The 14633-nt window shown below is 36.6% G+C and overlaps 1 protein-coding gene and 1 pseudogene across 1 annotated transcript; both read left to right on the forward strand.

Moving 5' to 3' along the window:
- The first annotated feature begins 3684 nt into the window (after positions 1-3684).
- LOC113342847 lies at positions 3685-5197 on the forward strand. Its single transcript, XM_026587245.1, has 3 exons — positions 3685-3927; positions 4123-4549; positions 4920-5197. The coding sequence occupies exons 1-3, from the start codon at positions 3685-3687 to the stop codon at positions 5195-5197; spliced, it is 948 nt and encodes a 315-aa protein (XP_026443030.1).
- A 3432-nt stretch (positions 5198-8629) lies between these two features.
- On the forward strand, positions 8630-11177 carry LOC113342865 (annotated as a pseudogene).
- Positions 11178-14633: the final 3456 nt, after the last annotated feature.

The raw sequence follows: 14633 nt of genomic DNA on the forward strand, positions 1-14633 counted from the left end.
ATTATTTGGATTGAATTCTTACAATATTTCGTAGAAACACAACAGAACCACCATCCAATTTTAATCTCATACTTACCATTGAGTTTGTGCAAGATTTATACATGCAAAATCAAACAGTAAAATCTAAGGTTAAATATTTATATTGAAGCAACCTTGGACCTTTAAATCCTACACAAATTAAGATACCAAAATCATATTTTGAAATAAACCCTAAAAATTCTACCAAATATCTCTTATTTCAGATACTCGAATAACCTAAGAGTAAAAGTTCAGAAATCATACCTTCCTATCTTCAATTCAATGTAATTTATTATCCCAACCTCTATACAATCTTAGTTCCAGCAAGTGATACCAGTGTCCAATCTGAAAACTTTAAAAACCCATTAAAAAACCTAGATCTAGAATCCAAGGATACAAGACCCCTTTTAATGAAGGAATGTATGAAATTTAAATCATATGTTACTAGTGGTTATAGGGATTTGAGAGTTTTTGAGACTACTGATGGTGGTGGTGGTGGTAAAGAAAGGAAGTAGGGCCATTGTTAATGGTGCTTGCCTGCTTAGGTCCTAGAACAATAATGAAAATAAATGAAAAATTAGGGGTAGATAAATAACATATACGCATGTTGCACATGTATTTTGAATTTTTACTAGTATTTAGGTGTTATCAAGGTGTGTTCATTCACACAACTTAGTCGCACATGTAAACATTTTTCCGTTGCGAACTGTAACATCTCTATGCAGAATTTTCGACGGTGCGCCGCCGTTACTAGATTCTGCAACTCTAAGTTTCAGTTGCGAATTCGCAACGGTAGCAAAGCCGTTGCATAATCTTTGTTGTGAAAACCTGCCTTTAGTTTAGTGTTTGATCGAAAAGTATTTCTGTTTCTTTTCGTACTCTTTGCTCGATGTAAAAGTTGGTCAGATTCTACAGGATGAAACCTATGGGAATAAAAGAATAAAGGAAGTGAATAAAAATAAAATGGAAATAAATAAGGAAAATGAGGGATCCGTTGACAGGGAAGGATTTGACAATGTTTCTTAGAATCTAGATATGGTTATGAATAGTCTCACAATTGTGTAGACTCTATGATCCTTCATTGAGTATTTATAATAACAATTTTAAAGAGAATGAGGAAGAATGCAACAGAAACAAACTAGATTACAGGGTTGTTTATCGTAAGACTCGATCCTAGCTGAAGACTGGCAACAATATAGACGACTGTGTCTTGGTCACACCTTTATTGGTGACTTTGTCTTGGTCACGGCTGTACCACTGGCGTGGTACATTGTGTGGATCCGTCATATCATGGATACATATCCAATAATGTTTGACAATGATATCTCACAGGGTTGTTAGATTATTGTATTGAAATGGTTTAGATCATTATATAATAAACTGGGTATTTGGATAAAACTGAGACCCGTCGTAGAGATCAATTTTCCTTTTTTGCCTCTCCATTCCTCCTTTCTCTACCGCAATCGAATTTCCTATCTCGTATTTCAATTGTTCTCTAGTACAAAGTTACCTATTATTCTAAGTTTTATATTATAATCTTCCGGAGTTGGAGGTTGAAGGTTTGGTTTGTGTAATCTTAGGTTAGATGTTAGATGTTTTCTCTTGTCATGAACCAATGAATGTTTTCTTCTGTTGTAAACCAAGACAGTGTGGAAAAAACTCTTGTCTAGATAATAAATCAATTCCGGTGACCATCTTTACAATTTAAAATTTTCGCATCAAAGTCTAGTACCCTCGAAGTTAAAATTCCAAAGGGATCTTTCTCATTATGGGAGACCGAGGCAATATAAGAAATTAATTGAGAAATCTTTCTTGTTTGTTTTGCTTTTTACCACCCCATTTTCAAATCACTAATTTAATAAAACTTCACATTTCATCATCCGAGTCCGAATTTACTTTGGAACAAGCGTCGATTAATATTAGCTCCGAGGATCGGGCGATAAATGAGTCAACTCATTTGTTAAACCGGTTTTCTAATTTCTTGATTTTCCTAATGTTTTTGATTACAATCAAGTCTTAATCTTCTCACTTTTTTCTTATTTTATTCTCATGCATGATTTCTATCGTTTAATCTTTTATTTGATTGTGGATTTTAGCTTAAATTTTTGTTAGTCTCGTATTCTTAGATGTTTACTGTATTTTCTTAGTTCTCTTTTTTCCTCCCTGTTTTCCTTCCTCATGAGTTCGTAATCTCCTTGCAGGTTTGTGATCGATCATTCAATGGTATATCCAGTGGTGGTATTCAGCATGAACTTATCAGCTGTTAAAAGAACAGTGCTGCAGCCGGCAGTGGTGCTAACCATCTTCATTTTGATGATGGTCCATAACAGTAGTTCAGAAGATGTTCTTCATACAACCAATATTACAGAAAAGTCAAGATTCAGAGTTTTTTCACCTCTTTACAATTTCAATCATATTCATCATTCTCACTGATTCCATCATTCTCATCAAAGGCAACTCACCCAGAGTTTTTCAAAAATTCAAACTGTTTTGGATCCGAACTTTCAGTCAATCAATTACCGAAATTTTAGGATAAGTTACAGTCAACTCAAGCTGTCAATCTTGTTTCCTTCTTTGCCGATATATCATCACAATTTCCCCCAATTCGCTATAACTAATTTTTGTGATACGCAATTTATTGTTGGTAAGCACTATATTGGAGGATATTGGCACTTTCTGTTAATAAGAGTCTCACCTGTCTCGACATTTAAGGAGAATCTTAATACTTATTCAGAGGTTATTATTAGTGGTAACCATATATATATCGAAAACCTCTGTGAAGTATTCTCCACCAAAAACTTTATTCTTCATTGTGATTCTCTATCCAAGATCAATCCAGTCATGGCTGCTCCTCAAAATGATCGAATCAATATGCTATCTCGTCAACTTAGACAAGCCAATTTAGACTTGTCTGCCAATCCAAGAAGAACAATGGGATCTTCACAATCTATCAACCAAGCAGCTGATGAATGGACCTATGGCATCCTTGGAAAACTGGTGAAGAAACAAAAGATGAAGATGAGAGTTATCAGAGAAGAGATCAACACCCTATGGGGACGTTATAGGAACAAGGAGATTAGGGTTATGGGCCATAACCTCATGCTTGTCAGATTAAACAGTGAAGAAGAACGTGATGAAGTTATAGCTGATGGACCATGGTTGGTGGATGGGGTTCTTTTCCATGTTCAGAAGTACTATAATAATATCCCTATACAAAACTATACCTTCAATAAACAAGTTTTCACTCTGGAGTTCAAATACCTTAAACTAGAACATATGAATGTGGCAGTCATAGATGAAGCAATTGGTTTCATTGGTGGGAAAATCTCAACCAAACCGAGAAACTGTAGACCTCGTGCAGGTAATACGGTCACTGCTACAATTGAGATTGATCTAAAAAAACCTCTTCATAGAGGAGGATGGTGGAAATTTATATCAGGAGAAGACGTACGGATCAGATACCACTGGGTTTTGCAGCCAAAAAACATTTGCCCAAAATCCTTTGTTATTGAGCACTGTGATGAAAGCTGTGACCATACTGCTGTTCTTCTTTATCTCGATAGTTTATCTGCTGCTGAATATGAACCATGGCTCAGAGATACTCCTGAACAAGTTAAATGAAATCAAGTGGAAAACAGTAAAAATGTGAATGATCAAAATACTGAGATGGAAGAAGTAATGATTGAAGACCGTGAAAACAGTCCCAGAAGCTCCAAAAGAATGAGAAATTCGACTCTAAACCAAGAGACTTTGATGAATCCTCACAATATTCGTATCCAACCACCAAACAATATGGTTAACAATGAAGTTACTGTTATGGACCAACATAATACAGCTATGATGGTTACGGACAATTCAGCTGCTAGGTTCCATGCACCCATCAATGATCGCATTGGGGACCCTACTCAGGTATTTACAAAACTCATTACTTGTATTTATTTTCCCCAAGATTTTTCTTCTTCTTTTGTCTTTAATTATGTGCCTAATCATCCCTCAGTTTACAACATGAAGATCATTGCCTGGAACTTCCAAGGCTTTAATGAAACTAGAAACCATATTAAAAATCTGTCTAGCATTCACAATCCTGATATTATTTTTCTTCAGGAAACAAAAGTCAAAACTGATAAGACTTTAAGGTTGTCTAAAAGTCTAAACTTCCCTAACTCGGCTTTTGAACCATCTATAGGCTTATCTGGTGGCCTCCTTATTTTATGGAAAGATGGCTTTGGTCTAGAGATTGTTCACTCATCCAAAAACATGATTCATTGTTTGGTCAAGAATGATCCTTCTAAACCCGAATGGATTTTGTCACTAGTTTATGGGTCTTGTAAACCTCAACAAAAGAAAGTTCAGTGGAGTTTTATTAGAGAGCTTGGCTTAGAAGTTGACCAACCATGGGTGTTGGTTGGTGACCTTAATGTCATCTTAGATCCTTCTGACAGAGTTGGTATTAATGGAGCTTCTAGTTCTACTTCTTCGTCAGTCATTCAATGTATTCAAGAAGCAGGTTTAGTAGACTTAACCTACAATGGTAAGCCATATACCTGGTCTAGTAATAAATATGGTAATGGTAGAATAAAATCTGGATTAGATAGAGCTATGGTCAATGATGATTGGATAATTCACTTCCCTGATTTTAAATTAACTCATTTAACCCAACTTGAATCTGACCATACTCCTACCCTTTTGAATCTGTATGCTCCTGACACTAATATCAGCAGAAACTAGAAATTATTTTCTTGCCGGCTTCAAAATTCTTCTTGTAAAGAACAGATAATCAAAGCTTGGAGTAATAATGTTAGAGGCAGCGCTGCTCACAATATAAACCACAAGCTACAAATAACAAGAAGGACTCACAGTATCAGACAATTTCATTCAAAGCTTGATTGCCTGGAACATAGATATCTTTGGGAATATAGACACAAATATCAGACAACTTCATTCAAAGCTTGATTGTCTTCATCAGCAAGCATGTCATAAAGACAACACAAGCAACATTCTAGAAGTGGAAGCTGAGATTCATAAATGGGAAGATATCAAAAAGGAATTCTGGCAGCAAAAGAATAAAGACAATTTCTTCAAAGAAGCAGATAACAACACAAAGTTTCATCATGCGAATGCTAACAGAAGAAGATCAAGCAACATAATAGATGCACTGCAGAATAAGAATGGTTTATAGTGTTCAGATAGAGAGTCTCTTTCTTCTCTTTTGACAGAACTCTTTAAGAAAATCAAAACCACTTTTAATCCTGAGTTAAATGAGGAATTCATGAGCCATATTAAAATTTTTATAACTGATCAAGAAAATAAAATGTTAATGGCCACCCCAACTGAAGCAGAAATCCATAGTACTCTCAAATCTATGGAACCCTTGAATGCCCCTGGCCCAGATGGGTTTCCTCAAGGATTCTACTTAACTCAATGGGATGTAGTAAAAGAAGACATTGTTCGTATGGTTCAAGATTTCTTCAACAGTGGCTTTCTCAGTAAGAAGGTAAATCAGAAAAGACTAATGCTGGTTCCTAAGGTAAAAGCTCCAAGTTCCCCATCTGATTATAGACCTATTGCAATTTGAAATACGTCTTATAAGCTTATCTCCAAGCTTATAGCAAGAAGAATGAAAATATGATGGAAAGGGTTATTTCTCCTTTACAATCAGTTTATGTGCCAAGGAGAATCTCATACAATATCTCTTTAGCACACGAGAATATTCACAATTTGAAAAGGAAGAATGGGGAAGATGGTTTCTTAGCATTAAAGCTTGATATTTCAAAAGCCTTTAACAGGCTCGAATGGAGTTTCGTACTTGAAGTTATGAAAAGAATGGGCTTCGGTGAACAGTTATGCGGTCTCATATCTCAGTGCATTTCTACAACTGAAATTTCTGTTCTTCTTAATGGGTCTCCGTGCTCTCCTTTCCACGCATCAGGAGGTATTCGGCAAGGAGATCCTATCTCTCCATATCTATTTATTATAGCAATGGAAGCTAGACGTGGTTGTTGCTGAGTTTTCTAAACAGATAAGAGGTATCATAATTGCTAGACGTGCTCCTCCAATAAGTCATTTTTATTCTCTGATCACTGCTTGATCTTTGTAAAACCTAATCTTGATAATATCCAGTATCTTCAAAGTATTTTGCAAGACTTCAGTGCTGCTTCAGGTCACCTTCTAAACTACCAAAAGTCCAGCATTTCTTTCAGTAGGAATACTTCACAAGCAGCTGCTCAGAGCATCATTGATCTTCTCAATGTTCGTAGAATGTCTGACAGTGAGAAATATCTCTGAATTCCTCTTTTTCTCAATAAAAAGAAGAAAGTATCTTTCAATTTTCTCATAGACAATATGCAAAGACGTCTAACTAATTGGAGAGGAAAGATGAATCTCAATACAATTCTGGTGCACCAAATGAGCTCCTTCAAACTTCCTGAAGAAACCATCAACAAGATGAACTCTCTGCAGTTGAGATTCTGGTGGAATAAAAAGGAGAAGAAGGGATTATTTTTAACCTCATGGTCAGGTAATTTTCGTACATTTGCAGATGGTGGATTAAATTTTCGCGATCTCAGATTATTCAACCAAGCCTTTCTGGCTATGTCAGCTTGGAGGCTCTGCACTGTTAAAACCAGTTTATGGGGTGGCTCGATTCAAGAAAAATACTTCAAAACCCTCAATGCTCTTCATGCCCCTAAAAAGACAGACTCAACGTGGTCTTGGAAGAGTATAAGTTTTGCTCTAGGATTCATCTTCAAATATAGATTCTGGTCAGTAGGAAATGGTAAGAAAATCCTAATCTGGCAAGATAAATGGATTCTAAATACTAACGATCCTCCATCTCCAGCTAGTAATTCAGTCAACCCTAATTAATCAAAACAGCAAGACCTGGAAACAAGAGATCATATCTCAACTCTATAATCAGGAAATAACAACAAATATTTTAAACATGAGAATCCCCCTAAGAAGTAAAGATAAGTTAATCTGGACAAAAACTAAGAGAGGTAAATTAACAGTCAAGTTTGCTTACCAAACTCTCTACAACAACAAATTTCATAATGGTCAGTTTGTGCCGGCTACAACAAGCAACAACATATGGAAACACATTTGGAGTATTGATGTTATCCAAAAAATTAAGTTTTTTTTTATGGAAATGTGTCAAGGATATCATCTGCTCGAAGGAAAGAATGAACAGAAGAATCCCACAAGAAACTGTTATGTGCTGCAGATGCAAAGTTCATACTGAAACCACAATGCATCTCTTGCTGGAATGTCCATTTGCGAAAGCAGTTTGGTTTGGAACTGGGTACGTTATTCCCAATCAGCAATGGGTCTCTCCTAGAGACTGAATATCGTATTGGATCAATGGTTCTGACAAAAATCTGGTGGTTAAAATGGCTATTATCTGCTGGCACTTATGGAAGGACAGATGCGCTGCTCTTTATGGCAACAAGCTTTTACCTCCTCAACAGACTATTCACAACATAAAATCTTTTATTTGTGATATGTCTGTCACTTATAAACCTAGGAAAACGCCTCCTGCACAAGCAGTCATTCCTAAATGGCTACCTCCTGAATTAGATATAGTTAAAATTAATTGTGATGCTTCATTCTGCCATTAATCTTTTACTGGAGGCTATGGACTAATATTTCGTAATAATGCAGGTGCACATATAATCTCAAGATGTGTGGTCTTCAATGGAGCTACTGGTCCAGAACATTTGGAGTGCTTGGAGGTGTTAGATGCTATCAAAATGTCTTTGGAGTTGAACTATTACAAGGTTGACATAGAGACAGATTATCTTCGTTTAGTCCAAGTTATCCAAGGGAAGGAGGCGGAAATTCCATGGGAGCACAGAAGAATTATGGAAGACATTCTTTTTGCTTTAAGTTCTTTTGAAGTTTGGTCTTGTACGCACACGAATAGATTAGACAATAAGTGTGCTGATGAACTGGCAAAATATCCCGTAAGGAAAGTGTCTCGAGTACTTGGCTCAGCGATCCTCCTCAATTCTTGTTAAACTTTATCAGGCATGACAATGCTTAATTAATATAAATTTTCTTTGCATCAATTTTTCTTTTTTAATAAAACCTCCTTAAACTTTGATATACTAGTTAAATGAACAATAAAAATTAGTAACTCAAACAGATAGGGTAGATTGGGTCGACGATCAGCCAACTTGGATCAATACGATTATTCTAAGTGCCCAAGACAATGTACATTCAGTTTAAATCAAATAAAAAATTAATTTCCCTGTTAACAAAAAGAAAACCAAATAAAAAATTAACTTTCCTATCAACAAAAAGGGTAACTGGTTCAACTGGTCATCACTCTTCCTCGAAGATTTGATGCGTTTCAGAAGGTCCCAAGTCTGAATGTTTTCGATGACATAATATTATAATTTGACATAAAAAGTAGAGTTAGTTTGTCCTTTTGGAACATAATCAGCTCCTATTAGTTTCGGCTTTCTTGGTTGGTTCCTACTCGCTGGTAGGCTAGTTTGTTGAGCTGAGAATCGTTTCTTTTTTCTCGCAAAAATTGAGGAAAAAAACTAGCTAAATGAACACGTGTGGTGCAAATGTGTGTTAGAAAAAATAAAATCGGAGTGATAAAACCCAAATCTACCCTTGAATACAAAATGAAAAATCGACGCATGTTATAAGATTTTGAGTTAGGGAACCCTAAATTCCACTCTCTCCCATTCTCGAAAGCTATCTTCTTCTCTAGTGGTGGGCAGAATCCATTTCCGCCATTAACCCACTGTAGATCATGCTTAACAATACCGAAAGAGAGCCTACGATCCGATTTCCACACCAATTCGATTCATCGATTGCTGCCTTATCAAATTGAGTAGCTGATTTAGTAATATCAATTAAACCCCAAATTGATCCCCATTTCTCGATTGAAAAAAACCCCAATTGAAACCCCTAAACCAGACAAACCCCTAAAAAAACAAAAGCGATCCCTTTTCTTTATCAAGGGAAATCCAATTGAAACCGTGAATCGCCGATTCCTCTTGAAAACTGACCACTTTGTAGAGGAGAAGAAGAAGAAGCGTCGAATAAGGTGGTGGCGGCACTGAAACGACGAGAAAGGTTGGTATTTTGAAATTGGTTTCTGATTTTTGATCGGATAGTATTAGCCCCTTTGATAATCATTCTCCTGGTTAGAATTAGGCAAATCTGAAAACAAATTTATTGCCCAAAATAACAGATTCCAAATTTTATTAAGTCTTGGTTTCCTCACGTTATTACCACTGGGTTTCACTTGGCATATAAATTGACAGGTATATACGTAGGATTTTTTGTTTTAATAAGATACATAGGATTGAAAGTGGTTTAAGGTGGAGAATAATGGGTGCAGACGATGAGTACTTGAGTTCTGACAGTGATGTCGAAGAGACACTATACAGTGATGTAGAAGACATACTATATGATGATGAGTCTGGAGACTTTGAGCGTTCTGATGATGATTCAGATGGGCCGGTTGATGGTCGCCGAGAAAAAGTATATACGGTACTGACGGAGGAAGATCTAGGCAAGCGACAGGAAGAAGATATTACACAGGTATTTGCTGGTCTTTCCATTGCAAGAGCATCAGCCACCATCTTGCTAAGGCACTACAACTGGGAAGTTAATAAAGCGCTGGACTCATGGTTTGCGGACGAAGAAAAAGTTCGCAAGGATGTTGGCTTGTTAAAGGAGCAAGTAGTTCCGATTCAATACCCAGAGAGTATAATCAAGTGTCGGATCTGCTTCGATGAGTTCCCTGGCGATGGTATGTGTGCTACTGCTTGTGGTCATCTCTTTTGTAAATTGTGTTGGACAAAATATGTTAGCATAAAGATTGATGATGGACCTGGGTGTTTAACGTTGCGATGTCCTGAACCGTTTTGTGTTGCCGCTGTTGGTCAAGACATGGTTAATGAATTAGTTTCAGATAAACATAAGGAGAAGTATTCTCGTTACCTTTTAAGATCCTACGTTGAAGATCAGAAAAATATCAAATGGTGCCCTGGTCCAGGTTGTGAGTATGCTGTTGACTTTGTTGCTGGTAGTTCAAGCTATGATGTTATTTGCAGTAGTGATCATAGCTTTTGCTGGAATTGTCTTGAGGATGCACATCGTCCAGTGGACTGCGACACTGTTGGAAAGTGGGCCTTGATGAATACTAACGAGTCTGAAAACACAACTTGGATATTTGCTAACTCCAAATCTTGTCCACAGTGCAAAGTACCGATTCAGAAAAATGAGGGGTGTATGCATATGACATGCTCTTGCAAATATGAGTTCTGCTGGCTCTGCCTTGGCGATTGGTCAACTCATGCAGAGGATACAGGTGGTTTTTTTGCGTGTAATATCTATGAGAAAGCAAAAGCAGAAGGAGCATATGTTGAGGAAGAGAAAATTATACAAGAAACAAAAGATTACTTGGATAGATATGCTTTTTTCTACGAAAGATTTGTAGAAAACCAGAAGTCAAGGCTAAAGGCAATCGCAAGCTTGAAGAAAATGCTTTCTGAGGATTTAGCAAAGCTTATCGAGATATATGGCTTGTCAGAAATGGAGCTTGGGGTTATGACACATGCTTGGTGACAGATCATAGAATGCAGGCGTGTTCTAAAGTGGACTTATGCTTATGGATACTACTTACCTCAAAGTGAACTTGCAAAAAAGAACTTATTTGAGCATTTGCAAGGTGTAGCTGAGTCTGGGTTGGAAAGGCTCCATCAATGTGCAGAACAGGAAATACAAATATATCTCATAGAAGATAATTCGGATGGTGCACACGAAGGCTTCAAGTTTTATCACACAAAGCTACTTGGACTGACCAAAGTCACAGGGAATTACTTTGGAAATCTGGTCCGTGCTCTAGAGAATGGTCTTTCAGATGTATACTCACAGTAATGGTGTCTGCGGTAAGACAAAAAGTCTCAAATTTTCAGAGGGAAGAAGAAAGAGTTGTATGAGTGTTATTAGTTTGGTTTTCTACTCTATTTATCTTTTTGTGGATGGGAAGTATTTAGAAATTGTTTTTGCAATACGTTTTAACTAAGTTGTAAACAGTTGTAGTATGGGGAAATTTTCTACAGATAGTACTTTTAACAATTTTGCACGAACCTTTACCGTTCTATCGATTCATCTTTTTTAAGTTTTAACCTTATACACATTTGTATCTATCACTCTTTCTGGCAGCAACTTTCTTTTGAACTGGCGCAGTGCTCCCTATAATTTCTGGGTTTTGGGTGTTTCAGAAAAAAGTGGTATAAAACACGCACATGATTTAAGCAGGGCACTAGATGATTACTTTCCTTAATAGTCCTGCTCCTGCACCAGTACATACCCGTAGTCCTGTGGATGCCTGCATCAACACAACCTGAGCTCTGATTCTCGCCATTCGAAAAATTCAAACACAGGAACGATGTCTTGCGCACTAAGGTTCTTTATTTCAACTCTTCTAACTCATCACACCATTTGTAATTAACCTTTTGCAAACTACTGGCTTACTAAGTTAGATTTTATACTTGCTACACCGGTGGGTTTATGCGCTGGCTCCATATTCATCACCTAGTGCTATTAGATGTTACACTCACTTTTGATCGAATATGTAAACATGGACTCCAATTTTCAGATACATTCAAAGTCAAAACTGTCTCATTAAGCCATTAACACATACCAACAGGAATTGCTTACGGATGTTTTTTTGTTTTTTCAAAGCTTGAAGTAGATCACAACATCATCTGACTACAGGACAGGGAATTAGAAGATGTAAATATAGGCTGCAAGAGAAATATTTAAACTATATGTGAGACCTTATTGAAGCCATGAGTTGTATATATATGTAATGTAATGGAGTCATAGAAAAATCTTATTAGAATATTAATTCTGTCTCATTAGCATTACTTCGGGATGTCAAATTAATGGAAGTACAACTTTCCTATTGTATGTCGATGACAGAAGATGCTTGGCTGCGAAAGCAGATTGGAGGCGTCAAATGGAAGTACAACACGCCCATTTATAGTTACACCCTTCTAGGTTGCTTGGGAGATAAAGACAGGAGATACTGACTCAAAGGTTCCTATCGCCATGTGGTAAAGGAGAAGAAAGGTTAGAAACGAAATGTTGGTGGTCTATGTTTCAAACATCTTGTAGTTTTTTTTTTTTTGCGTCATAAGTTACTTCTTCTTGTTGCTAGCTAGGCTTCTATTCATTATATCTGCCATGGGTTGCCAAGTGCATCCTCATACTACCTTTATCATTATTTTACAAAACTGTTGGACATTAACTGGGTCTGGGAGAATGAAATTAAGGTGAAATTGGGTATGGCAGAATTCATGGGTATATTATGTTCGGACCTGTAACAAATATATGTTGTAGTTTGTAATCCCTGAAACGAAATAACTATATGAATCGTATGACATAGGGTAGCAGAACGTTTGCAGGTTTCAAATTGTTTAACCTGTCAGGATTATTTGCAGAGAACCCTGTAATCTCCAAGTGGCCCTTTCTAAATGCATGTGGTCCACCTTTATATAATGTTTATATTCTTTTCAGGTAGGAACGATGGTTCACGGGGTGACGGAGATGCTCACAGGCTTAGTAATGCCGCCAACGCACACCCCCTTTCTATCAAAGAAGAAGAAAAAAAGAAGACGCACGACCCATATTTGCGTGTGCATTCGGTTTCTGGAGAAATTGAGTTTAATCATGTTTGGTTTTAGTCCCGGTGGGATAGAATTTGGGACCAAGGAGTTATTAAGGACACTAGCTCATATGCACTATTTGTGAGTTTTTTTTCTTCCTTTTCCTGTAATCTCTTTTGTTGTTGAGTTTGCTTAGCGGGCAAGCATTGAAGTACTTATACTATTTGTATGGGGCAGTTTTATCCTAGACACTACTTCACTACGGGGTATTAGCATCACTCATTATCGAGGCATTCCAGTAAAATATTTTGTTAAGGACAGTTTGATGATAAAGTAACTCTGTACTCAGTGTGTTGTTAGCAATTTTGTAATTCTTTCATTTTTCCAGGAATTCTCTCAGCATCATTTTCAGTATTTTATTCTGATAACTAAGACTAATACTGGCCATAAAATCCCCCCTGGAGGCTTATATGAGGAAATTCCAAGCCTCACACTGGAATCATTTGATGCGTGGTACACACTCGACAGAAGAAATTATGGTATATATTGAAGGGGAAATTAGGCGCAGGCCCAGAATTTTTTTTTTCTTACCGCCAGGCCCACAATTACTTTTCCCTACAGTCGCACCCAACATTATTTAAAATTATTAAAAACGTGCGGAGTTCCTCAATTACCCTTCAGCGGTTCTGGGCAGTTTTATTAAACTCCCAAAAAACGGTCGGAACCATTTCTTTTCTCTTCTTCTCATTTTTTCTTCATCCGTTTTTCTATTCATATTCCTCCATAAACACTGTAACGGATGATTGATGATTGAAGTTGATCAAACCCTAAAAATCAATTTCAAACTCTAAAAAACCTTAACCCTAGAATTCAGTAGAACCAAAATGGATGAAACACCAACAAAAACACGTCTTCAGAAATCAAAAGAGAAGAAATTAGGTACTAAAACTAGTTTAATCGATCTTATTCTTGCATGCATTCGGTACATTTGATTTTATTTGATTTTCGATTTTAATTTTTGTTCTTGATGCTTCAGATGAAAAAGGGAAAACCGAAGGAAAAATGAAGTCGAAGAAACAGAAAAAACCCGGTGAGATTTATCATTAGCTTCATCTGTTAGTGTTTGATTTTGTTTTTTTTGAATTTTTGTTTTTTAATCTTAAATTTTGTTACAGTAATTGCCGATGATGAACCAGCAAAAAAGAGTAAACCTAAAGTAATACAATACTTTATTCTTCTTCGATTTTAACATAATTTTCTCCTCAATGTGATTTTACCTACTGATGTTGAAGATGAACAAGAAGAAATTGATAGTGTCGAAACACTGAAGGAGATGCGAATCAAGGCAAAGGGAGATGCTCTGAAGAAGAGTAAGAAAGGCTCTGGTATGCATAACTAGTTCTCATGTGTGATTCTGCATAACATAAATCTGCATAACTTGTTCTGCAGATGCATGACAGGGTATGCATCATCAAATTAATGTGTGTAACTTGTTATTCAGATGCATGACAGGTTATGCTTACAAAAAAAACACTGCATAACACCTATTTTTAAGTGTTGCTTTTTAATTTTCATCTGTTTAAATTTTAACTTTCATCTGCTTACCAAAGTTACTGCATAACTTAAATAGCTTATTTATTTGTGTGTTGAAAAGATCCTGAAGCAACCCCGTCAAGGAAGTTGCAGAGATTAAAAGATCAGGTGACACCTCAAGTATCACCTAGTTCACCTAGGCCTGAAAAAGCTACTAAGGGAAAAAAGAAAGAAAAGAAAGCTGCACCAAAGGAAGTATTGGGTGATGATACAGATAATGAGGATGATAATACAAATGATGCCGAAGATGGTAAGATTTGCTTGTGGTATCTTCTGTGTGATATATTGTTTTATTGGTGTCATTGATTTTTTACAATATGATTTGGCCTGTTTCAGTGAGGCAAGCTGTTGATCATCAGAAGAAAAGAAAAAGACATGAACCCAAAC

Source organism: Papaver somniferum, unplaced genomic scaffold, assembly GCF_003573695.1.
Source record: "Papaver somniferum cultivar HN1 unplaced genomic scaffold, ASM357369v1 unplaced-scaffold_48, whole genome shotgun sequence".
In the NCBI taxonomy this organism is placed as follows: domain Eukaryota; kingdom Viridiplantae; phylum Streptophyta; class Magnoliopsida; order Ranunculales; family Papaveraceae; genus Papaver; species Papaver somniferum.

Coding starts and splice junctions, on each gene's coding strand:
- LOC113342847 (XM_026587245.1), top strand. CDS start 3,685: ATGGAAGAAGTAATGATTGAAGACCGTGAAAACAGTCCCAGAAGCTCC. Junction 3,928..4,122: donor GCATTGGGGACCCTACTCAG/GTATTTACAAAA, acceptor ATTTTTCTTCAG/GAAACAAAAGTCAAAACTGA. Junction 4,550..4,919: donor AGTAGACTTAACCTACAATG/GTAAGCCATATA, acceptor CCTGGAACATAG/ATATCTTTGGGAATATAGAC.